Raw genomic sequence first — 26,751 nt, 5'->3', positions numbered from 1 at the left:
GTTGAAAACCTGCCTTAAATGAGCTTAAATGAGACCCATCAATCACTCCCTCTGGCAGAAGTCACTCTCTGCCCACCGCGAAGACGCAGGCACACACCTGCAGGCAGAAAGCCGGACATCAAACCTACACACATCTCCAAGAGGAAGGTGCAACGGAGCCTTTGTCTTCCCTGGCACTTGTCACTCGGATCCTGATCCTGCACACTGACCTATACGACGATCCTCTATTTAAAGACGAGTTTTTCCCAGCATCCCGCCCAAAATCCGTGCTATTCCTGACAGCTATTCACCCACCTGCGGGAAAGCCCCTGGTGATTTCGAGCCCTTGACAAGTGGACATGTCGCCTACATAACCTTCCCTCATCCACGCACTGCCACCACAGGAGCACCCCTGGACTCAAAGGGGCTCCCAAGGACCAGGATCAGGGATGCTGGGGGGCGTCTGACGGCCCCGCTTCTGCGCACATCACCACTTATGCTGGGCCATCGATGGAGCAGGCGACACAGGATACAACGGGAAAGCCAAGGGTGTGCATCCAGCCTGCCTTGCCCCCGGTTCCCCCTGCGGGAAATGGGCACGGTGGCCCTGAGGAGCCCGCTCGGTCCAAGGCTGGGAAAGACCCAAGGTCACTCTCCAGGTAGGAGCTGCACCACAGCGGAAACCAGGCAAAGGCCATGTTCTGCTAACTGGAGGAATCACAGAACAGTTTGAGTCGGAGGGGACCTAAAAGGCCATCTCATTCCAACTCATGGCCGTGGCAGGGACACTGTCCACCAAACCAGGAACTGGACTTCCCACGCTGCCTGTGCCCGAGCACCAGCCCCGCCGCCGGGGCCCAGCCGTCCCCCCCCCCCCCCCGCACGCACGTGGAGGATCGGGGAAGACCCCCAGGCGCTGCTCCCGCGGGGAAGGGGAGGAGGCGGCGCCGGGGGTCCCGTCCCGCCCCGCCTCAGCGCGGTCCCGTCACTCACAGCCTCCGCCTCCCCGCGCACAGCCCGGCCCGCCAGCACAGCCCCGCCGCCATCGCGCCGCCGCCGCCCGCCCCGCGCCCCCATTGGCTGCGCTAGGACACGCCCCGCGCCCCCATTGGCTGCGCTGGGACACGCCCCCGCCCCCCTTGGCTGCGCTGGGACACGCCCCACGCTTCTTATTGGCTGCGCCGGCGGCGCCCGCGGCACGCCCACGCCGCGCTCTCGGCTCTGACGTCACCGCGGGGGCCGCTCCCGGATCGCTGCCGCGCTCCCGCTGCTCCAGCGCCTCCAGCCTCCGGAGCCCGGGGTGGGTGGGATGCTCCAGCTCCACTGCTCTCAGTGTGCAAGTGGGTGCCGCGAGTGGGAATAGTCCGGTCGTGCGGAGGATAAAGAGACAAGACCAAAGATAACATAGGAAGCAGCAGTGGATGGTGTGGGAAAGAAACAAAACTTGAGAAGTAAAGGGTCCGGAAAAGGAAATTGAGAATTCTAATTCTATTTTCCATCACTTCAAACTTAGACTGAACATATATATAATTTTCTTTGCCATGATGCTGGAATGTACCAGAGCCACAAAGCATAATCCCAGCAAGCTCCTCCAATATTGTGGATATTTCAGCTTTGTTTCCAAAGGACAAGAACTTGGATCATGCCACCTCTCTGTACTGTCATCTCTCATTTCTACCCTCCCACAGCTGCTGAACATGTTGCCCTTGCCATGAGAGAGATCCCCAAGACACTCGATTGCAGCAGCGTTTATAAGAACAGGAGACAGACAATGAAACATCCCAAACCAGTGCCCTTATTCCTTGGAAAACCCAGGTTCACATCCATGTAGGTTCATCACAAGCCTTCATGGAAAGGCTTTTTCTTTCCTAGGGTCATTGAGTTTTGCCATATAACTTCGTTCTTTTCCCGACACACAATTGGCTTTTCTTTGTCTGAGAGCTGTGTAGAAATTTTCCAATCTGGCTTAGCATTACTTTACTGGGGACATGGTGTCATCAAAGCATGAGTTTCCCTTCCTAGCAAAAAATAAAATACGCTGTTTTGCAGAGCTGTGCTGAACCGTGAACATGACCTGAGCTCAGCTTCCTTCTCTGATGTAATCTTGCGTGCAAGTCTTGGGTGATACCACTTGAATCTGACACACTGCGATAACAAGCATTTCGTTATCACCAGCAGCATGACAGCATTAACCCTTCTCAGCACGGCTCCAGTGAACTGTGTGTGGCAGACACTGTTCCTTCTCCCTCCTGTCATTGATGCCTCCTTCCCTTTGCTCTCTCCTCCTACCAGTCTTACCTCCTTGGGGAACTTCCTCATGAAGAGTGATATTGCACAAGGTAGTGGAGGAGAACCTTGAATTGTCTCTTGCCCCTCTGTTGTTTCTGAAAGGAGAGATTTCCTTCCTAGCACCTCTCTTGTCTTTTCCCCTTCCAGCTCCAAGACTCCCAGATGTACAAAATGCTCTCCTTCCCCACTTCTGCTGATGAGGATGGCCTGCAGTGGGGAAAAAAACAGATGTGTGGCACCTGATAGAGCCTTTTGGCTGTTGTTTCTGTATGGCATCCCGGAGAGGAGAGGAGAGGAGAGGAGAGGAGAGGAGAGGAGAGGAGAGGAGAGGAGAGGAGAGGAGAGGAGAGGAGAGGAGAGGAGAGGAGAGGAGAGGAGAGGAGAGGAGAGGAGAGGAGAGGAGAGGAGAGGAGAGGAGAGGAGAGAGGAGAATGAGCAGGGGTTCAGCCAGACCAGGCAGAACCCCTGAAATGCACATCATAGAACCATAGAATATCCTGAGTTGGAAGGGACCCAAAAGGATCATGAAAGTCCAGCTCCTGGCCCTGCACAGGACATCCCACACCATGTGCTTGAAAGCACTGTCCAAGCATTTCTTGAACTCTGTCAGGCTGGTGCTGTGACCACTTCCCTGGGAGGTGTTCCAGTGCCCAAACACCCTCTGGGTGACGAACCTTTCCCTGATATCCAACCTAAACCTGCCATGACACAACGTCATGCCTTTCCCTCAATCCTGTCACTGGTCACCAGAGACAAGAGAAGAATCTTCCTTGCAGCAACAGCATTTAGTGCAAAAACATCAGGGGGAGGCAGGACACTGCTGAGACAAGCAGCTTTCAGGTTTTGTCAGAAGTCCAAATAACCTTTCTTCAGCATTTGTAGTGGAGCGTAGGTTTTGCATCAACCAGTGCTGGAAAACCTGGAGTATCCTGGCCTGTTGTCCCTTTGACTTGTAAGTGGTCATGGGAACACAGGGACATGAATTAAATCTCATTATCATATTTTCCCTTCTGTACTCTGGGAAAAATACTGTTTGTCTGTCTCGTCCTTTTAAAATGAGAAGCCTTTTAAAGATGCTAAGTTTTCACTTAATTGGATTAAGCCAATGTAACATTTTCCAGGATGATCAGAAGGTATTTATGAACCTCTCACTGGCATCCTCAAGAGTTAGGCACAAGGTACTTTTGAGGATATGAGTTCTATAGCAGCACTATGGTTGGGGCTAAGACCCCTGGAGCTGTGTGTACATGAAGAATATGTGCAGAAAAGGGTTGCTTAGCTCATCTGGGGCTGGTCATCAGAATTATGGTACTTCTGTGGGTGTACTTATTGGGTTTTATGTCTCCTTGCAAAATCTCATCTGCACAAATGTTTCTGCTCAACGTGAGATAACTGCATACAAATTAATCAGAGAGAGGGATCCTGCAATTTCTCAGATAAAAAATAAATCATGAAGGTCAAATGACTCATGGACTGTGCTGGTAAAAATTCATTTAGCAACTATAATGGATTAGGAAAAATATTCTAAAAAAAGATAACTACCTACCAGTTTTTCTTATTTCAATAAAGCATCACACCAAACACAATGTACAATTCATTTACAGTATTTTTTCAATTGCTGGATTTCAAACACCTTTTTTATAATCTCAGTCTAGTATCTTCTGAGATGTTGAACAAATAAGGTTGCTACAAAAGAGCAAACCAAATATTTTGGCAGGATTTTGGCAGTCCTTGTTCTACAAGCATTTTCTAATTCTATGATGATCTCTTAATGGTATGATAGTGACTAAAACAAGTATTTTTCAATGAGAAAGGGAAAAAGAAGCAGTGTACTACTGCAGTACTGTAGAACTATTTATAAACCATGCTGATAAAAAGAAATAATTTTGTAGCCGTGGAAAGGGGTTTTAACCCTTTAAGTGCAGCAGAAATAAGATGCACAGCTACATGGTGGTCTTTCATGACAGGAAGAAAGAGACAAGTTTATTCAGAAACACACTTGGTTTTATAGCATGACTCACAATTCCAAGAGTAGAGAAAAGGTGATTGGTTCAGAGAGAAGACACCCCATTCCCAGGGCCTGGTCACACACCACAACAGGTGTTCTATCTTTGTTATTAATTCCTTTTTATCTTGACCAAATTATCACCCTGGGAGAAATTCTCCCTAGCTTTGAGCTGGACCAGCTTATCGGCTGGGAACAGAGCTGAAAAGCTCCAGCCTGGAATATTTTTCAGGCTGTAATTTTCTTACTTTCTCAATATGTGTCCCACATAATTTTTTATTGGAATCTTAGTAGAAAAAAAGAGCTGCGCTGCTGCCTGAAGCTATTGCATGTCAGTGTCCCCTTGACACTCATTTACTTTGATTTTCAAGAGAGAAATGAGCATCAAAACAGCCAAGGCGTGTTGTGCCTTCCTCTTTGTGTTTGTGTGAACACAAAAGGACGTCCTCCTCAGTTCATTGTGCAAGAATGGGAAACAAACAACTGTGGGCACCAATCTCACTGAGGCTGTTGTGCCTCTTTCCGACAGGCACTCGTTTTTGCTGGCCAGCAGTGTTACAGAGCTCCTGTGGTGAACGTGCAGCTTTGGGCTGAACTCCACCTGCCCAAGTGTTTGCTGCCTCCCAGCCTGGAGACCACAGATCACACAGGGAGCTTTCTCCTGTGGTGCCTCCTGTGCCACCAGACAGCTCACAGCACTGTCTCACGTTACACGTCTCCTCCCGTAGGATGAGAGCCAAAGGAGCAATGTGCTTTCCAGCAACAAAACATTTTGAGAACCTCCCCCAAAACTGTATAATTATACAACTAGAAATAAGCCAGCATTTTCATTATGAAAAACTAATTGTCCAGTGCCTCTTCATTGCACCATTATGTTCAATGGAATTGCAGTGCATGTGATATCCCAGCAGTGCATAGTGTTTTAATCCATCATAAATCCATGTAGAATACATCATCTGGAGCATTCAGCGTGGTGGATTTTGGTGAAAATGGATTGAATAGCCTTGGTATGTTGAGACAGGATCATTTTGTTAAAAGCTTTCTCTGTGGTCTTGAAGGGCCCAAAGCTTCCCCTTCTCAACTGCCCCGAAAGGACCACTCAGGCAGCTGCCTTCTCCACTTGGGGAGGGCAGAGAGCCCCTGCTAATCATCCTATTGAACCAGGGGAAATTCACTGCCTTGTACTCTTGGATCCTCTCCAGATCTCAGGAAAGATAAATATCCCTGCTTACCTGGGATGCTGGGATGCTCTCCAGAGGTTGCTTGTCCAAGTCTGGTTCTCCACTTTTGAAATAAAACTCTTCCCTTCCTCAGTAAGCTGGGGATACTGGTAAGCATCAACAACAGATAGAAGAAGAAAGTCAAAAAAGGCAAAAACATCTGGAAAAAATAAAGGGCCAGTAGCTGAGGTGAAGCTGCAGGGAATATAAACTATGAGAACAGATCCATCCATAAATTGAAGAAAATGCTTGATAAGATATATGAAGAATTCCTGTTTCCAGACATCAGGAGGACATTACAGTGAATTTGTTGCCATACAATTCAGATGCTGTTACGTACTATGCAATTTTGGGAGGAGATTATTGAAAAGTGGCTCCATGGAATCACTGGAATTCAGAAAAGTCAAAATATTTTCATGCTGGGAAGCAGAACATACCCCATGTACTCTATACACTGGCTGGGAAAGATTAGAAGGAAGAGGGGGTGGGGAAACAGGGGAAACAACTGGGAAACGACTTTGTAAGAGGCTTTGGAGAGATGTGCTTCCCAGTTTTCCAGGTGGGAGCAGGTGATCTATCACAAAAAGAGGTGTGGTTTCTGCATTGGGTTTCTTACGAGCTGGCAACAACCACTCCCACTCCAGCAGAAGTGTTTCCTTTCCCTGACTACAGGCAGAGCTTGGGGAAAATAACCTTAAACACGTGGTGACGTTGCCGGGTGAAGCGAGTGGTGGGGACACTCCTCTCCTTTGCATGGTGCTGGAGAACCTCTGCTGCAGGCACAGCAGTTTGACTTAAAGCAAGGTGGTGATGCTGGAGTTCAGAAGCAGGAATATAATAGATCATGGGGCTGTCTGGAGCAAGGTAATTAAAAAAAGAGTTAAGACCATCATGATGGGTTTTCTATATGAAATCCTGGCAAATTGTGAGAGGAAATGAGGATGCTAGGACAAAATTATCGTGCACATGTAGAGAAGGAGTGGGCCAAGAAAGCAGACTGTGCTTCTTAACATTGTTATTTTAACAGATTTCAAAACTCAAAACATTCTGTGTATCTTCTAGTTGATTATATATAAATGCTTGTTAGTAATTATATGATCACTTTTATTTCAAAGTCCTGTCTCCCTATAGATGTGATAATGTTTTCACCTTTCTGGAGATTCATTAAACTCGCTTTCCTGCAGGATGCTTTAAGGCCAGGAGATAATCTGCAGGCTTGTTGACACCATAATGCTATGATGGCTTGTTTGCCATTAAAATAGATCACAGAAATGCTCATCTACGGAACCTGAACTCAATACATTGTGTCAGTATACAGTATAGATCCCTTAATCCACAGACTATTATTAAAATAGTGGATTAAGGAGTTGTTTGGGATCAGAGCACGCTGTATGTATAACAAAACAGTTTAGCTGAGATTAGTATTTATTAGTCAATGCAAAATTTGATTGAAGGATTCATAGGTGCTTATAATATCACAGTTTTTATTTTATTACTATATTACTGACTTTTTGCCACACAAGCTCTCGTTGAGACCTGAGACTTAATCACTGTATATGAAAACAATAAAAACTGAGTAACTGATATAAATGTAATTAAAACATTTTAGCTTCGTACAAATATAAAATATGGTATTTGGATGTTTAAAATGCATTGTATGAGAACGTGCATGGAAAGGACATTCAGACTTCCAAAAAAATAACTTGCAAATTAAAAAAAAAAAGAAATTAAAATGAGTTCACAGAGAGATCAGTGTCAATCTAATCTAAGACAAAGTGAACTGGAAGCCAAAAGTATTTTTTCCATACAATCTTCTTCTGTCAACAGTCTTGGTGAAATTGTCAGAAGGAGGAGTTTGCAACCTTGTGGTGAAGCTGAACTGAGTAAGATAGTGGCAGTTTTACAGACTTGTCTTTAATGCAGCAGAAGCTTGTCAACAAGCCTTTTTGGTGACATCTCCACATGAACATAGTGAGCAGATGATCTGAGGATTACCAGAGTGCTGGATAGGTCAGCCAGCATCTTAAAAGTCTCTTCCATAAAGGATGAAATCTGCAGCCAGGAGCTGTTTACTGGCTGAAGTGGGAGGGAAATGGGTGTGTCTAAAAGGCAGAGACCCTCGGATTTGTTTGTGTGTGTATGTGGAATAGTCTCTAAAACTCTCTGTAATGGAGAGCTGAACTCTGCTTCAATGACACTCATTTTCAAGCAAACTAGGAGACAAAATAAAATTTCAGTTGTGAGGTGCCAACATGTAAAGAAAAAAACTGTGTATAGAAATCATGATATTTACAAGGTAAGTAGAACAGAGCCATTTTTTTGGCCGAAGGTGGAGCATGTTTATACTAAATTACAGTAATCCTGCAAGATATATTAAAAAAATTATTTCTAATCACAGTTTTAGCTGTGGATTTGTTTGTTTTTCTCTTTTAGTCCTGTTGCTTCTAGTCCAGGTTCCTATTGTGCTTTACAAAAGAGCCTCGATATTTCTGAATGGAGGTCCAGACACTTTCATATCAAGCAGATTAAATTCCTGTGAGCGTGCCTATGCTGGAGATTTCTCTTCCACGGACTATCTGCCAGCTGATTGTCTCTGTTAGTTTTCAGGTCCACTTCCTACATCTGCACAGCCCCTGGGCATATGATGCTGTGGTTTGTAAGAAGGTTATGAAACCCCAAGCAGAAGGGCACAGCAAATGGAGCCAGCGCCAGGCATCGCTTTGGCAGCGAGCGTGACTTGGCAAGCGGGGATGACTGTGGCACTTGAGGCTGTGAGTGCTCTGCCCAGGCTCGTGCAGCACGGACTGGGAACCTGCATATCCTAAAGCATCACGTGAATCAAAATACAAGAAAAGAAGGACCTGTGGCAGCCTTTCAGTGCATCTCCAGAAGAGTGAGTACTTGTGGCCAAAGAACTGAGGAATCAGCTCTGGGAAACTGGAGAAGAAAATATGTAGAAAAAAGTTGGTGAGCATTACTTACCTGCACAGCTCTCCATGAGGCAACGTTTAAGGAATGTCCAATTTCTACCTAATTCTAAACTAAAGGTTTGTACAAATTAGTCTTTACTTCTCCTTACTTAAAAAGTCTTTTATAACTTAGCCCTGTGGTACTAGCAATTTAGATTTGGCTGCTTCTGGCTTCAGAGGTTATGCTCCACTGTAAGAAAAGACAGAAAGATCAAAGAAAGCATATAAAGAAGTCATAGAGAACTTGAAACTAGCCAGTCTACATACCACTTGGACTGACTTTACATTATTTTTAAACGTTTCTGAACATTTTCCAACATAAAAGATTATACATAGTACATTATCCTTTAATGCCAAAAGGTAAAAAAGCAGAAAAAAGGAGGAAATAGAGCTTTCACTGATTTCCTATAAGATTTTCTCAACCCGTAAATTTGCTGAGATCAAGAAGGTAAGAATACATGTTCTGAATACAGTGCATATTTGGATTACATTATTGTCTTTATAGAGTCTGAAACATCATTTCAGCGCTGCTGCTTTCTGTCATGTCAGAAGGCAGTGGATCTCAAAATAAAATAGTTTTTCAAAGACCATTAAACATCCAAAGGCTGGTGTCTCACACTACTTCGATAAGGTAATATTTTCATTTTTATAAAGAGAAAAAAAGGATTTGGCAAGTGTGATTGGATTTTGTGAATGTTTTCGATGTGTGAAACATCAAGTGAAATTGTTTGTTTTCCTCAAATAAGCCAGGTACCAGAGCATCCCAGCCAGAAACAGGGACTCTTCATCAGATGAATAGTGGGACAATTTATTACACTCTATCTTTAAGCACAGACCATTAATGCTGGCAGCAGAGCTCCTTCAGGATCCTTACAGGCACTTACAGGAGGGCTCAGGTCACTGAGAAAACCTGAAATCCCTTGCAAATTTACAGAAGCACCTTGCCCTCCATGTTTCTGTCTCGGCTAGAAGTTTAATGGCTTGATTTGCCTTTCTCCTTTGCATAGATTCAAGTTGTAGGGTTTTGTGTTCATTTCATTGGGTAAAGTCTCCAGGAACTGCCTCACTGACTCGTGCCAGTGCTCCCTGCCACATGCCACAGCAGAATCAAGCCGGGAGCTCTGTGTAGCTCTCCACGTGGATAAGGCAGATGTAAATTCAGATCCTGAACTGAAGTATCTGCTGACTTTGACATCCACGTTTATCATGCCCATCAGGAGCACAGAGCCTCTACATCTCAGAAGCTTCACAGTGACTGACATAACAGGAGTACCTTGGAAATACACTTTCCATTAAATCTCTGTTTAAATTGATTCCAGTTGTGACTGACATGGTGTGAAAAGTAGTTGTCAATGATTTTAATGACACATAAATACTTTCTGCCATCAAGTAGAGCAGAATCATCCATTGTTCCAGATACTGCCATATGGCTATCACATGGCAGGAGATAAATCCTCTAACAACTTGGACTACCTTTAGATCAGTCAAGGACTGAAAAAATTCCCACCTTAGAGCCCCGACCTAATACCTGGAGAGCAACCTGAGACTTAAATAGAAGTAAAGAAGTGCAAGCAGATGCAGAAATGTGCCACTTCCTGTATCTCACACATCTTTTACAGGCAAAAAGAGAGTTGTGCTTTTTAGCAAAGTGATATAGAGAGTGGTTCAGGTAGATTTGCACCAGTTGTGGTCATAAATGGCCTACTGTGACCTGCAGGACCTCCTGAGTTGCCTCAGTGGGTGGGTGACTCAAGAGAAAGGATCATATGGTTGCTCCCCAAGGTGTTTAGTTGAAATCAGCTGGTTTAAGGAGGAGATCTTGGCTACCCAAGCATGTTTGAAATGAAATGAGCTCAAGGTGATCACATAAATGTTTCAGCCTGCAGTTCTAACTGGAATGTAGTCTCTGACCTACCATGTTTGGGAGCAAAGCCCCCCCCAGCCTGGCCTCACAGGACACAGCCACAACTGGACGAGGACCCAATTTCAGATTCTGGTGAACCAATATTGTTTTTACCAATTTAAAAAATGGTTAAATATTCTCAAAGGGTGAATATTTACCTATATACCTATTGGACTAAGAAAACTGGGTCGACATACCCGTATTCCTCCCTGTGCTAATGATCCAAGTGACTATAAAGGAACTTGGCTAACAAAACATACCACACTCACAGAATAAGCCCACAGGCCAGTTATCTTGACAAAAATACTTTTGACAAGGAGATGTAATTCATTGTTTAGAATCACCGAAATGTATTTTATAACTGTTATTCTCTAGCATTCACCCCAAAGGAGTAGCTGTGCTGCTTATCCAGCTGCTGAAGGCATAAGGCATCCACTACAGATACAAAAGTGAAAAATTTTGTCAATTTTTAAGGTATGTCTGTATCACACAGGAATTCCCTACATTAGCTTGGTGTTTCCTATCAATATTTCTAGTTTCACTTTCCAAATTTCAATCCATTCAAATAACTTCATCTCAGACCTTGTTTTTTCCTTAAAAACTCACTGACATATGGAGGAAACATTAAAATTATTGGATCCAAAGTAAAAACAAAAGCAGCTTAGTGTTAGTGCAAGAGGCTTAAATCAAGACAATTAAACCTAAGTTACACTGAAAGTAAAAATGACAATTTTGGCCAGATGAAGACCACACACCAAACAGAAAGTCATTGTTGTTTATGGTGGAAACACGGTCTTCAAAAAAAGATCATCTTCAGAAATAGTGAAATAAACTTCCAAGAGAAATCTGTGCTCTAAGCAGACAAGAAAAGCCTCCAGCAGGAGTAATTTGAGAAGAGGCTGCCTTCCAGAGTTTCACCAGGGGATCACTCACTGCCACACGACCAAGTGATTGCCTACCATTTTGGGAAGAAGGTCATGTGGTGTTTTCAGCACGGATAGGACCCGGGATAATCCTTCTGCAGCCCAGCTTTCCTCTCCTGTTTGTTATTTTAATGCCATGGTTTATACTTAATGCTGCTGTGAGTGACAGCTACTATGACAGCCGCCTGTGTATCTCCCAGATAACAACGGCTGGCCTCATTAACCAGTGTGGCCTTGGGATATTTAGAAGTAGTCTTCAGTTGTTAACAGAATAGTTGAAAACAAGACTGCTACACTTGGTGACCACAGTATGAATTCAGTCTTCTCCACATATAAAAATCTTGTCAGTGTTCATTGACAGGAATAAACCTGGTCCCTCAGAAATGCCAAATTTTAGATATTTAATTTATAATGTTACCAATTCGCTGATACCAATCTGTGATCCTCTACCACAGCCTTCTCTGCTGCCTCCCAAAGACCACTAAGTGTAAATTGCTAAGATGAACCTGCAAGTTCCAACTGAAATTTTGTCAGGAGTTCCTGTGACAACGGAGAAGAGGAAAAAAGCCCAACAAACACCTGACCAATTTGTTGAGCCGCCAGGGCAGGCAGTGAGATGATGGAATGGCCCAAAATTATAATGAAAGCGGTGAGTAATAATTATTACTGTCTAATTTGTTAGCTCTATCCAATCTCTTTTACTCCAGCTGTGGATCTTGCCACTACTGGCAAGACAATGGAGGCAAATATCTGCTTCTTCCTATGCCTTCACTACTCTATTGAAGCTGTGCTAAAAGGTAAAAGAGAAAGAAATGTTTGCATCCACACATTTATGTGAAAGGCTGGAACATGTCCATACCAAACTGGACTCTCTGGCCTGTGCTGTGTCTGGAAAAGTCTGTCCTCTCCTTTTCCTTATCATTCCCGACAGCCCAGATTTTCTTTTGAAGCTTAACTGTGGTAAATACAGCTCTTATTATTGATTCCTATAAACCTTTGAGGAGCATATTTATTTGTTCTTCCATGAACTTATTCTGGTGCGACAAGCACCAGCTTAGATTGATTTCTGCTATATACCATATATGAACTAGCAGTGCTGCTTTATCTGTATTTGCTCAGGCTGTGAGATTCAAAGTTGAGTAAAACTGCACGTTTTTGTATTTGTCCTCACTGCCATCTATTTGCAGCCCAAAAACTTGGCATTTTTCATGAAATTTGTTTCCTACTTTTCACCCCCCTTTTCTCTTTCTTTTACATCAAACTCTGTTGGGTATTTATATGGATATTGTACACTTGGAGCAATGAGAAGTGCATTTCTGCAGCAAAGTACATGGTAGATGGCTTGCTCAGGTTATTCAACCAGCAATTCTCTGAAGTGTCAGGGATGAGTGGGACAGGAGACAGTGTCCCATGCAACAAAACTGAGATTGCAAGTTCTGTCCCATTCTGTGCAGCAATGGGCCTTCACAAACCTATTGGTAAAGCTGTTCCCAAAGACAGATAGACACAGTAACCTTAAAATAATCCACTGGTCAAGAAAATCTCTAGGGATTTAGTCACATTCTTATCTGTCTACATGTGTCTGCTAGGCTTGGGTCTATTCAGAAATTCAGTTCTGGATCTAAGATGTCTCTTCCAGCAAAAACCCCCACTTGAAACAGGTAACAGACTGACAGAAAATATTTGAGTTTAATAAACCATCATTTTCCTGGTACATTAGTCAATTCTTTCTTTGGAGTCTGCCCCCTGGGTGTGGATATTGTCCTTCTTGAAGGGAAGGAAGCCTCTTTCTAATTTTTATCCAATGTTACTACAGTCACCCAGCTTTCTGGGATAAACAGTAAATTTAAGGCCACCACTGCTTCTCCTTTGCCTCAACCTCCACCTACCTTGGGGCTACACTGGCCTGACATCACACAGCAGAAGAGCACATATGATTTAGCTCTGGTGCTCTCACTACAGCCTGCAGAAGGACCCAGAGCGACAGAACATCAGTTTCTACTCAGCTGTCTTCTTCCAGTGGGCAGAGAAGAGAAATTTCCAGCAGGAAAGTGGAGAGGGCTCCTTGTGAGAACTTGCAGAAAAATGTAGGAAACAGATTTGATTTTCTGACTGCTCCATTTTGTAGCTCCCAAGCAAGGTTGGAGAAGAAATGTCACAACCCTACTTCTTCTTGTTTCTTTGTGCTACAAAGGGAGAGGATGGGCCACCTGTCTTGGTTTGAAAGACAGGTATTTGCTGAGAAAAGGCAAGAGCCCCTTCCCTGAGATGGAGAGTGCAACTCCCTCCCTTCCAATTACTATAATTTTGGAATCAGGGGCTTTCAGGCAAAAGACATGGGAGGTAGGAATAACAGTTCTTTACTAATGTATCTAACAAGGCAAACAGTAGAAACAACAACAGCTATAAGAATTGACAACAGAACAGACCAGTGTAGCTCAGCTCCAGTCCCTTTGGCCAAGGCCCTCTCCCTGCGCTCAGTTCCCGGTGCTGTGGGCAGGGCAGGGCCCGCGCAGCTGAAGGCGCTGGGTGATGGCGACAGGGCCCAGGGCTGAGAGGGATGGGGGAGCCACTCCTCCCTCACGGTGTCGGTCGTGGTGCTCGGCAGAGTGTCTGGAGGCAGTTGGATGAAGTGGAAAGGCATCAGGGCGATGTCTGACAGCAGGGAACGTGGCTCCCAGCGTTGGAATTGCGGGAAGGGTGCTAGGTAGCAGCACCGGCTGTCTTTCTCCAACTCCATGAGAGAGTGAGAGCAGGCCCCTGTCCCACCTGTCCTTTTCCCGTGTTCCCCCTCTCCCCACCCCTTCGAGAGAAACTGTTACCCTAGCTGAGCTAAAAATTCAACCCCCAACACCACCCTGGAAGGCCACTGACTTCCTCAATAATATTCGAGAGCAACTAATTACTGGTGCATGCAATAGGTGGGAACTGAACACAGCCTATCTGCCTTTACCAACCTCCAGAGAATGAGAAGTTTGCTCACCTTCTGCAACACAGAGGGCAAGCAGAGGCTGGACTGTGCATGTGCCTGCCCTGCTGAGACATCACTTTTTTTCTCAGTTGCACATTTCCCTTCTTCACATGATGTAGCTAAGTCAGTTTAATGATTTCATAAACCTCAACCAAATGTAATCATAAACAAATCAAAAGACAGTCATGGGCAAATGGGAAAATATCAGGAATACCATCTTCTCTACTTGAACAATTTCCCCAAGAGACAAAATTGCTTGATATAATTACTGAAAACACTTCAACAAATCCTGAACAAAACCCCACCAAACAACCCTGCTCCCCCCCACCCCCAAACCCCAACCAGACCACCCACACAAGCCACATCAAGTCTTGAGTCTTGCAGCAGCATCAGCAAAACAGCGGCTGTGCTGAATTGTTTGGAAACGAGGCATTGGCACCACTGAACTCCAGAAGCTGGCACGTCATGTCCTGCACATCTCACTGCCCAGGCTGGACAACCTCTCAGGACACCCTGTGGGCCCCTATCTGAAGTAGCCTTTTGTAGTGAACTTAGAAAAACTGTTTGAAGATATCAGAATGGGTTCCTGAGTAAAGACAATTAATCCTTATAAAGCATGGCTTTAAAAACACAGTGAATTCTAGTGGGCCCTTGCTAGCAGCATGTCCACACTACATGTAGGAGACACAATGTTAGCACCGAGAAATTATTTGCGTAATTACTGTTACTGTTCTTTGCCAAGATTTTTGGCCGTGCACTTCCAGAAATTTAGGATCACACATATTTAAAGATCTAATGTTAAATCCCTCCAGTAGACTGCTTTGGTCAAACCTTCCTATCACCCCCTTGCCTCTGCTCCTGCACTCTGTACTTGTGTGTGTGCTATGGCTAGCAGGCGATGCTCAAATACCTCAGAGGGGAGAACTTCAACTGCGTTTGCATTGGAAGTCCTGGAATCCTGGCAAGTGGCAAGAATGTGCCATCACCCAAACCTGACAGGCTTCATTTGTAATCTTCTGGTTTATCTGATTTACAAGCAGTTAACTACTCTAATCTCATCAACAGCAAGTTCCAGGTGTTTCACATAAGAAGAAATAGTGCATGATGACAGCTGTACAGTAATCAACTGATAAATTAAGGCTCTCAGTAGTCCCTGAAGGTTTCTGCTTTAATCTGAAGTGTCATAAACTTTTGTAGGCACATGTACCCGAAGTCATTCTATAAGGTAACAGGAGAAATATTTCATGAGTCTGTTGAGGAATATATATTTATGGAGATATGGAAATAAATAGATTACTAGTGTTTGACATAAGGAGAAAGAGCAGGATACTGAGAATAAAAAAATTAAATCAGAGGTGAATTGTAGGAAGCAGCATATCTGGGACAAGACAGGAACATCTCTGCACAAGTGATCCTTTCCTTTAAGGAAATACATAGTTGTGATGGGCTATTGGAGCTGGAGATACAGCTGCCCCCGGAAATGAAGGTGGTGTCCAAACTGGTAAAGATGCCCAAACAGAAAGAGGATGGCCTGTAACTTCATAGCAAAAACTCATGTCAAAAACTCATGTGTTTCCCACACCAGCTAAGCTTACTAAAGTTCTTGCTCAATTCCTGGAGCAGGAACACTAAATAAAACACTCTGCTAAACCAAACACTACAGTAACACTCGATTAAAAAGAAAAAAAAAACCACAACCCAACAAAAAACCAAAACTACCTCCCAAAAAACAATAACAAAAAGGAAAAAGAAAGCATATTGGACTATTCTACCATTCTGTGATTCTATGCTCAGTGCTGTGCTTTATCAGCCATCATCAAACACAAAAACATCTACAGCTCTTAAAGATTTACCATACTTCCATTACAAAATTTCATGTAACTTACTTCTCATATTACTTGTGAAACTCAGGATCTCGATCAGCTAAGTAACAATGCAGTGAGAAACCTCAGTTTTGACTTACTCTGTATGACACCCATGTCATCAGGACCACTGCAGCAGCCCCTCCCCAGCATTCGCACAAAGCTTTGCAGAAAAATTTGGCCACAATGTCACTCTGCTGACCAAAGTCAAATACACTAAAACCAGTCCTTCAGGGACTCTCACTTCTCCCCTACCTTGCCTGAAATATATATGTTGTCCAGCCTACTTAGAGATTGGTATTTTTGCCTTGACCAATATAAGCAAAACATTTCACATCCACATTTCACCTTTTTGATTTGTACATCAGTTCAAACAGGACTTGGTTGGTGCCTCCCAGCCTTTCAAAACAGATATTCAGATCAGTATAACTGAGCACCTCAGGTGCCTGTCAGAATTTTGTCCTGTTTCACCTCGTCCTCACTTCCAGACTTTTCCTGAAGTCATTTCTCACAGCCTTTTGCGTGAAAATGGCACAAAAAGCATCAAGACACTGACTGCTTCACAGTCAACTGATATTTATGATATTGCTTAGAAGATCCAGCCAAGCTGAGGGCACACACAAACTGTATGACTGCAGAAACCTGAGGACTCTCGTGGGTGTTCAAACACAGCCAAGCTTTTGAATAAGAAGGAAAGCTACAGACTAAAGATGACCCAATGATCTTGCCCTGAGTGACAGCTTGCTATAAAGCTTCTGGAGAAAGAAAATCAGGACACCAACTCCCATATCATGTTTTCACGTATGATTTGGACCAAGAATTCCTTTCAGGCTAAAGTCAGCAGTGATGGCTACTTTTTTTCAGACTCTGAACAATAAGTTTTAAAATTATTTATCAGCCACCAAAAAAATGATGCTTCTCTGAAGTGTTTTGTCCAAATTTGTCCTGTCTTCCTGCAGCTCTGCAATTTGCCCTACCTATTAACCCTCCTATTAATTTACATTTTCTCAGACATTCATGCTTTAAGTGCAAATTTAAGAAAATACTGGGTAATCACAGTAACATTTTGGAAAAGCTCAGTATTCTGAAAGTTTAGACAAAACAAACGGGCCTCCCAAGTGATCTGAAAGACAGATACAGTACACAGTAGAACACTTAGATGCCTAACACACACCAGAAGCCTAAATTCTAGAAAAACATTTTAAATTATCTGAGGCAGTAATGTGTTACAAGGGCAAAAACAACTTTAGAACAGCTCTTCTGTAGAATATGTGATGTATTAAACTTTCTGAACTGTCTCAGTTATTCCACACTGAAAGTTTAACATTTCAATTGTGAAACAGCTGCAATTATTACAAGGCAAGGCTGCTTAAAAAGCTGTGTATGCAGCAGGTTCCAATTCCAAAAGATAATGACACATTTCACAGACTGCCTTTAAAGCTGGAAATAAAATACTTGAGAAGCTGCCACAATTTGTCAACTAATCTGTAGAAAAAAACCCCAGGAAAATACACCTGTCAGTTTCAAACCACATAGAGACCACAGTGGCTTCATCTACCTTCTATTAATCTGATTTTTAAACAGCAATTGTAAATACACCACAAAAATCTGGTTTTTTGAATTTGAATTTCAATAGCAGACAACTGATTCATGTTTCTCAAACTAAGTATCCCTATTTGTGTAAAAACTACTGATGATTTCAGACGGTGACTATACAGTAAGTGATCACAAAACCAGGGATATGAAGACTATTCAATTTTATAGTTTTAAACATTTGACTCAAGAGTCACACTACAGTTCACTGCAGTAGTAAAGAGCAAACACCATACTCACCCTTTGCCTGTTTTGAACATAAAGCATGGAAGATTTACCTAAAATCAGCATTTCCTAGTGACTGCGTGTTGGGAGGGGCACAAGAGCAAACCTGTCCACATCTGAGCAGAGCCGTGTCTGGTGACAGGCAGAGCATGAATGCCGTGGTTCATCCGGAAAGGCTTGTGGAGCACAGCAATTGTGGGAATGCCTCCTGAAGCCTTGATGTGCCAACTTCTGGGATTTTAATAATGACAAGTTACCTTAACCAAGGATATTTTTATTTGGTCCAATATTCAAGCACTGTCAGGTTAAGGTCCTTTAGAAAAGTAAACTGGTAAAAATAAAACCCCCCAACCTTATAAATGGCAATTGGTACATGAAGTTTAATTTTAAATAAAATTTTACCAGCCAAATTGTATTATGAGTCTAAAACTACCAAACAAGGTTTGAACAAAACACTCCATTTCCAAAAAAAGGCAAATAAAGGTTTAATGCCAGTCATCCAAAATTGACATTTGTCTCTTAATATAAGGCAAAAATAGTAATTTTCTTTTATTTTTTAACCTACATTAAGTACAGTCAGCAATAGCTGCTCTATAGAATATGCATCATTGAGATCTAAAAGCAAGATCAGCAGAAAATGCCGATTCATGCATTGTAAGATCTTCTCAACATAAGGACAACTCCATAGCAATCTCTGGAAATGTCTCTGGGTTAAGGACTGGATTAATGCTGCAGAGTGGTTTTGTTAAATGTGTGTGTAATTTAGTTCTCATGCACCACAATCACATGTCCATGTTATAACCATTTAGCACAAATAATAATTCTTGCAGATCTAAATGTGTGTCAATATACATTAAACCATAGATAATGCCATAAAGTACTCTATGCAATCTTTAAGCATCTGTCTTCAATATAACTGTATTTACATATTTTTATGAACTTGTAATATGTAATAAGTCAATGAAGACGTTTTTACAACGTTTATTAGATTATGAATTTATAAATTCAAGGACTCAGAGGCACATAGTTTAAAAGGCCAAGAACACCAAAACTAATTAAGTCACAGAAATCAGAATATTTATGGACGTAACACCAGTAAAAAATAAAAATCACATCCAGACTAAAAGCAACACTTCTTAAGAGTCATCCTTCAAAGTTAGCATAATAAAAAGTTCTCATTTCCCTCAAAGAAAAATAATTCATCCCACCTACCAAGCTAGAAAAACTATTTACAGTTGTACTTTTATCAGAAGTATCATTAAGTTGTGTAATACAGCCACTTCTATTTTGCCATTAGAATTTAACATTTCTTTTAAAGTATAGTTGTATTTACAAACGCATAAATATCGTAACTCTGATCTTCATTTAAGGTTTGAATGAAAATAGGTTGTACAAACGTGTTAGTGGAAAAGTAGATGTATTTCAGTATCATTCTCAAAGAACAGGAAGCCAATACTTCTGATAAAGCTCAAGTTCATCAACGAGACCAGATTTTTAAGTTATGTTAATGAAGATTAAACCTCTTCTGTGTTAACTCTTTACATTGGTTTCTTCAGTCGACTTTCACTACGCTGTATATTTTGGTTACAAACCAAAAGCATGCAAAGAATCCAATTGTCCCTAAAAGAGAAAAAAAATAATGACATGTTAGAACACTGACACAGGAGACATTAATTTCTATCCATAGTTTATAAGTCAGGATGTATGTATATGTGATCTGCTGTCCTTAGCCTTCAGTACATCAATCAGATAAGATAATGGAAAGTTACAGACAGTACCTGGTCCTTGCAGGCATCAACTACTCATCAACCATGTCATTATTTTCAGGAACATAGAACAGATCATGTGGAAGACTCTAGTTGTAAGATGTTTCTGTGTTATCTGTCTTACATTTTGTTCTTGTTGTTCCAGTATTCTGCAGTCTCACTCCTTCACACTGCTCCATTTCACCTTTTCTCAGTGACTACTCAAACACACTATCTGATCTGCTCAGTCAGAATATTATTATGTTCAATAAATACAGGAACAGCATCAGAGTTCTCATTACTTAGCAATATTTTAAGGTCTTGGAAAACTAGAGCATTACCTTTATTTCTCCATAGACTGAGTTAAAACAAATTATAGTGTAGTTACTACACAACTTGCAGTCCTACTGAAAACGTGTGTTACATACCTTAAAAATATACACTTCTGAAATACTTAGGACAGTCAAAAAGTACATACAGACGAACTAAAACTGAAGGATGAAGACCATTTCCCTGATAACTTATCATCCTTCTAGCAGAATAAAAAGGGTTTCATCTCTTCTCTTTGTGTAACTCCGAAAAAAACTTTTTAACAAAAATATTATTTTGAACGTGAAATAGTTAATATAGTTGAGCTTTGTTAATCTAACTGGATTACATCAAAATTCAGTCTCAATCAGAATTATATTGGATTAAACAGCAGCTCAGAACACCTGTTACAGGAACCTTAATTTCCCACAAAAACTAGGACAGGAAAAAACCCCTGAAGATTATCTGATTTTTGCCTAAGTACCTCTTCTAAAATCATATCCTTAACTTATACAAGCGTCAAGGAGGTTCTTTAGAGGGTAAAAAGCTTCGTTTTAGATCTGGTAAGAGGGACAACAAAAGTTGTGTGGTAACTTGTTCTCTAGAAAAGCTTGAAAGGAACCATGAATCATATCATGGTCATTTTTTTTCACTTTACGCTTGCTAAACTACTGATGTTTAAGGGACTCATTTACTGTGATACGTAGTTGTGATCCCAGCTGTGAATCAAAGATTTGTCATGTAGCTCTCGGTATTCTGCCTGCTGAGTCTGATCAATGACCTGGAATGCAGTATGGATGCAAGTGCCTGAAGCATGTGTTACACCGACACAGCAGCAGGGCACCGTCAAAACCCTTCCTCCTGATCCTGACAATTTTTCACAGATGAGTAAGCAGCAGCAGAATAGTTTTCATACAACAATTATGACTTTTTCTTTTTAGCTTTCTTATCATCCTGACATGGGAAGTCAGTTGCCTTTGGGAACAGTTTTTACTAAATTGCTAATACATTATTTTGTTTAAAAAAATGGAAAACTGCCTGTCCCTTTACCCTACCTCTGATTTCTTCTGTAAATTCTTATCTCAGAGCACTTCAGTAAATCTCAGAGAACTGAACATAATCTACTTTTACATTCATATCAACCTAAATGGACAAAATTCTTCTTAAATCTTAAGAAACAGGATTATTTCCCCAAATTAAAAGGTAATTTGCACTTAATCTTTTGGGAAGTAGATAAAAAAAGTCATTAAGCACACAGTGTTTTGGAATTCTGTGTGATTAACTTCGTGTGTATCCTCCCCTGATTCCAACAAAGAAACTGAAAATTTAAAAAAACCAAGAGCATACAGAATCTGAAAACTTAGTTCTAGTTGCACAGGATGACTTGCATTTCCACTTTCCCAATTACAAACATAACTGCCACAAAAAGCAACTGAAAGGGGCTGAGAAGAAACCACCTCTTCTTTGCATGCTTGTGAACCTACCCTAAAAATTTGCTGGCAGGTGCTGCACGGCCACTTGACCAACTCAAAGTGAACATGTGAGCAAAGGAAAAAGGGGATGCAGTGGACACATCTTAATGCCTCTAGACAATGTCATGTGACATGACTGACTTGAAAGAATAAGGGCAAAAGATGGAAATTATATGGGTATCTGAGATGCAAAAAGGCAGCTAAACCATGTCTCAGCATAAAAAATTTTTGCAAATCCCCTTTATCTTGAATGAATCCACTTCAGAATTAGTGCATGCATCCAACATAAACAGAGTGAACAAGGGAGACAGGGTAAACACAATTCTGGTTTTGGGCAAAACTGTTTACTATTACAGGTAGACTTGCTGAACATCTGTTGGAAAAGCTGGTGAAACTAAATTAATTGACCTTACACTTATGTAAGGCCTAATTATTTTTCATACTACTTTGTAAGTTTGCACTGCTTTTAAAATCAATCTGCATACAGCAGTACACATTCATTTCTAGTTGAACAACTACACATCCTAGGATTTTTTAGTTTGATGAAACTATCAGTACACCCAAACCAGAAGTAAAGGTTAAGAGAGAAGCAGGGTGAAGAAGAAGAAAAAGTGAGCAAGGGAGGTAGAATCTCTGATCTATGCATTCAGAAAGTCTTGTAGGCTAGTACAGAAATGTGAATAAAAGTAGAGCTGTATAAATTACAAACTATCTGCAAGCAATGCCAAAACACATTAGACTGACTTAAAACAAAGGACGGAAGATAAAATTGACCACTTTTGGGACACAGCTTGATCACTTTTCATTGAGATTATATAATGCTCTCAAGTCCCAGTTCTTCCTTTTAACAGGCAATGACCCAAGTAAATCCTTGCAGGCCATTGCTCCCGTTCATCATCATCTGCATTCAGTCATAGTGCGCAAACAGCTTCAGTATTTCCTTAGCTGAAGTAGAAATGTCTTTGAAATATTCGGTTACACTTAAAGTGAACACCATTCTTAGTTCTTTTCTCTTTTTTACTATTTTTGTTCTCCTATATTACGTGGAAATGAAAATTCTACTTAATAGTCATAGTGAGATTTGTATTAGAACCTCTGATGACAAGCTGTTTGTAGTCTAGGAGGCCTCAAAAGATAGCGTCTATACATCAACACATATCCAAGCCTTTGGAATCATTAAAAGTCATTAACACAACGCCTGAAATTATTTAAACCATGGATCAGTTCAAAGTAGCTTCAGAAGTACTGCTCTAAGGTAGAGTATACAAGGATGGAATGCATTCTGCTGGAGCAAAATACAGAATTTTAAAGATTTTTTTGAGGAGTTGGCGGTTGCTGCCTTCTTGCATCAGTTTGAAAAGAGACTTCTTGCATTTTCACTGCCATTTTTCCACCTTAAACAAGGGCTATTTCTGTCTGACTGAAGACTACAATGGAAGATTTTGTGACCTCATCTCAATTACTGAAGAGGAAATTGAAATGCAGCACCTAAGACATGTTTTTTTCCAAACGCTCACAATGAAGATTACAAGTTTCTAACAAGACTGATATAAAAAATGTTAGAGAAATTCTGTCTGCTTCCCACACCACTTCAATGCAATTGGGATAAAGGTAAATACATTCTGGAAAAGAGCAAATAAAAAAAAAAAAGGTATTCTTTGTCAACTTTTCCTCCTCTCTCTTCCTTCCAGCTATTCCATAAAATCTGCAGTTTTTATCATGACACTGAAACATTATACTTGATTGTGTGTGGTGTGCTTCTCCAAAGACAACTAATTTTAAAGACTGAGTTTGTCATATGACTATCATAAGAATGAAATCTGGAAAAGTATTCATCACGTAATTTGTAGACCTAATTAGAGGCCACACCTCAAATTAGCAGTAGTTTTGCCTCATCCTCACTTATCTCTTTTATTAAAATTTGTAATCACATAGTTGCAATATGCTACACCTGGAAAAAAATCAAGAGGCATACATAAATTTATAATTCTGTATCAAGATCAGTTTTGCCAAGGATTTTACTGTGCAAAACTAAGGGCAGATTCAAAATTTAAAACTGAAGTTCAATACACTTACCTGTGAAAAGGAAGAAGATCAAAACCATAATCATAGTATAACCGAAATATAAAATGGTGCTAGCTGTTCCTGTGATTTGCAGTTTAGAAAAGAAATAATGTATTGCATATATTAGGAAATAAACTGCAGTGAAGCCACTAGTGAGAAATGAACGCCACTGCCAGTGATAGTCCTAGAAAGAGTGAAGAAAAAATACATATGTGTGAGAAATATTGCACACACCTCTAGTCCACTGACCCTACTAGTGAATGCAGAGCTATTTTCTCTATTACTTTATCCAAAAGTAAGTTTTTGTAGGGTTTTTATCTAGAGGGAGAAGAACTATATATAATCAATACCGCTTTAATTACACCATTCAAAATTAGAGATAAGTTACCTAAAGATCAATAGCAAATACACAAAATCCTAAAACCCCAAATAAGCCAGATGTACTTATTTCCAGCCATAGAGATTTTTTCCCCAAGGTTGGGCATGTCCAAAATACACTCTGATTGAACAAAATTAATGGATTAATTTAGCACCTTCAGAAAACAGGGAGTGAGAATCTAAAGATGTGATATCTGACTCAGCAATACCCAGTGCAGGGTTTTAGTATAGTCTTACAAGTTTTGCCAAAAGTGGTCTGCTTCACTTTTTAAAGACACGGTTTAAGTACATCTCGTCTAGCACTAGTGTTCATGTTGAATTCTGCAATACTTCTTTTCAATTACAAAAGTATTAACATTTTTTTAAGCATTCTTAGAACATGATCAGGTTTGAAATATTTCCTACCTCTGCACATAGATGGAAGTAGCAGAGCAATATTGTAGCCTCAGAACAGGTAATAACCAAAATAATGAACACCAGAAACAGGAAGCCAAACATGTAATACATCTGGTGGGACCTATAAAAGGGAGTTAAAAAAAAATTTAAATGGCCATTGTGATATTATTATTTCCTCATATGTAGTAACATCACCTTCACCCTAAGTATTTCCCTTTCCTATTGAAATACTGTCAATTGTGCAGCCATACAATTGACTAATTTATTTTCTAACTAAAGAATAGGAACCTTGGCAGCTCAGTCTGAGAACACTGAGAAAGCAAGGCCAAAGCATGCCCCTGGTTGGGATTTTAGAGAAAGAAATGACTAAACATAATGGTGAAACCACAGTTCCAGTGAAGTCATCATGACCTCTTCCACTGACTTCAGCAGAACCTGGATTTCACCTCACATTTCAATCAAAGGGGCAGAACTCCAAAATAATAAGAAATGTCAAATGCTGTAGCTGTCTGTTGGGTAGAGGCACCTATTCAAGGTTCAGACACAGTTTAACAAGATCCAATAACTAAATTGTGCCAGAAGGAAGACAAATTCCTCACAGTAGATTAGTTTGTCAGTGAGCTCACATCAAAATTCATTTCTACTGGAGTAGTCTATGGTGCTTTATTTTTAAAAATAATTACTCTTGTTATTTTTAATAAAAATTTCACAAGAATTTGCTGTTGGTTCTTTTTTTTCCTCCCCAGAGTAGTAATACTTTTCTCGCCTAGTAACAACTACAAAAAAAATCTCAGGTTTATTTTAATAAACTTTACTACTGTCAAGTTATATGCCATATATCAGCTTCAGAGCCACTTCCACGAAGTCAGAAAAGTAGCATAAGAAACAACAAACTGTCTGAAGGTAGGTCATCTGCAGATTGCTAAGCATATCATAGCCACCTGTCTGTACACCCCAACAAGCACAACAGGCACTGAGTATCTTGGAAACAACAAAGTATTAAATTGATGTTAACATTTAAGTTGTATTGAACCAGTATGGTAACCCTGCATCCTCAAAAAAATCAGGCAAAGGATCTTGAAGAAAAACTTTCACAAAGAAATTACCAATTTTTAAGACAGAGAAAATTCAATTTATGGTGAACTTACCAAATACTATTGAGAATAAAGAACAACTGTATAAAGATACATCCAAAAGGAAGAATCCCTCCCATGATAATGCCAGGTAATGGCTTTGTATAGAATGATTGCTCAGGAATCTGACGTGGAATTTGGTTTGTGCGAACAGGGTGTTCAATAGCCTTTAAATAAAAATAACAAACAATTAAATAAATAAAATGTCAAACCTTTTTGCTTTCTTTTTATAATGAGTGGTAGCAAAAAGTCTACTCCTTGTTTTGAGCATACCCAGCTACACTACATTTGCTTTTGCATCCAGTGCAGTTACCAACACTTGCTTGACAAACTTGCTCTTACTGAAAACACAATGACAGATATTTTGGATTTCCCTTTTAATGCTTGCCTAGCTATCATCTGTTACAGATCCTGAGCTGATTTACCACATTTCAGCTGGAGTAATGGTGGTGCAGACTCCTGTTTTCACCTCACAAAAATTCCTCCATGTTGTTTTTCAGGATTTACTTCAAGAATCACATTAGGGTAAACTTACTAAAAGGACTCAATCTGGCAATTTAATCCTAATTCAAGATACATGCATGGATCAGCATGTTGGGAGAAAACAATGTAAGGCACTGTAAGACACATGCATTCTTTGCATCTTTCCCCTTTCATAAAGATTATATCAAAAGCATCAATAGATACTTTCTTTCTGATTTGATTTTCAAGTTTTTGTGACACCTACCACATTACCTTATTAGTGTATCAAATCTTCCTTCCTTAAAAGAAGATGTACACAACTGTATAATGCAGGGGAACTTGACAGAATTTCAACATGGTTATCAGGAAAAACCCATTGAATTCTGGTTAAGAAAAACAGGATAACTGCATGACTGACTTAAAAAGTGCCTACTAAAACAATAATCTCTGAAGGAGATCTACAGAGAGATGGAATCCTGGCTTCCTATGCAGCAAAAACCCCACAAATTTATCTGCACTTACAGAAGTTTATTTGTGGGGGATAGTAAACTGTTTTTTAAGGAAAAAAAAAAAAAAGAACCAATCTCATTATTTAATGATTTGGTCACCAAATTATGAAATGTTTGGTCACAAGGAGCCCTCATAAAAATATGCAAAATTGATTGATTTAGGAGTAAATCACAATTAATGTCTGCCAAGCAGAGAAAACCATTTACAGAACTGGTAAATGCAAACAGATTTCACAGAACTTCCGCAATCTGATCAGGTAACATCCTCAGCATAGAGGGCAGACAGAAAAAAGAAATACATGACGAAACCCAGAAATACAAAATTTGCTTTCCCTTATGCTTGC

The 26,751-nt window shown here is 40.8% G+C and overlaps 2 protein-coding genes across 3 annotated transcripts in view; both read right to left on the bottom strand.

The window, feature by feature from the left end:
• The window catches only part of CLYBL (citramalyl-CoA lyase), a 187,906-nt gene extending 186,855 nt beyond the window's left edge, over positions 1–1,051 (bottom strand). Inside the window, exon 1 of one of the 2 annotated variants that reach the window (XM_088159855.1) lies at positions 973–1,051. In XM_088159855.1, coding sequence (XP_088015981.1) covers positions 973–1,025 — 53 coding nt within the window. In that variant the 5' untranslated portion in view covers positions 1,026–1,051. The remainder of the gene's footprint in view (positions 1–972) is intronic. The other variant, XM_088159856.1, reaches the window with a different exon arrangement.
• Positions 1,052–18,904: 17,853 nt separating this feature from the next.
• Positions 18,905–26,751, bottom strand: part of TM9SF2 (transmembrane 9 superfamily member 2) — a 29,784-nt gene continuing 21,937 nt past the window's right edge. Inside the window, exons 14-17 of the mRNA XM_014873361.2 lie at positions 25,452–25,603; positions 24,313–24,424; positions 23,542–23,713; positions 18,905–19,559 (exon numbers count right to left, since the gene is read on the bottom strand). Of these exons, the coding sequence (XP_014728847.1) occupies positions 19,492–19,559; positions 23,542–23,713; positions 24,313–24,424; positions 25,452–25,603 (504 nt within the window). The 3' untranslated portion in view covers positions 18,905–19,491. The remainder of the gene's footprint in view (positions 19,560–23,541; positions 23,714–24,312; positions 24,425–25,451; positions 25,604–26,751) is intronic.

This window comes from Sturnus vulgaris, chromosome 2, assembly GCF_052056855.1.
Source record: "Sturnus vulgaris isolate bStuVul1 chromosome 2, bStuVul1.hap1, whole genome shotgun sequence".
In the NCBI taxonomy this organism is placed as follows: Eukaryota; Metazoa; Chordata; class Aves; order Passeriformes; family Sturnidae; genus Sturnus; species Sturnus vulgaris.
The sequence above is the reverse complement of the archived record's forward strand: the minus strand, read 5'-3'. Positions and strand labels throughout refer to the sequence as shown.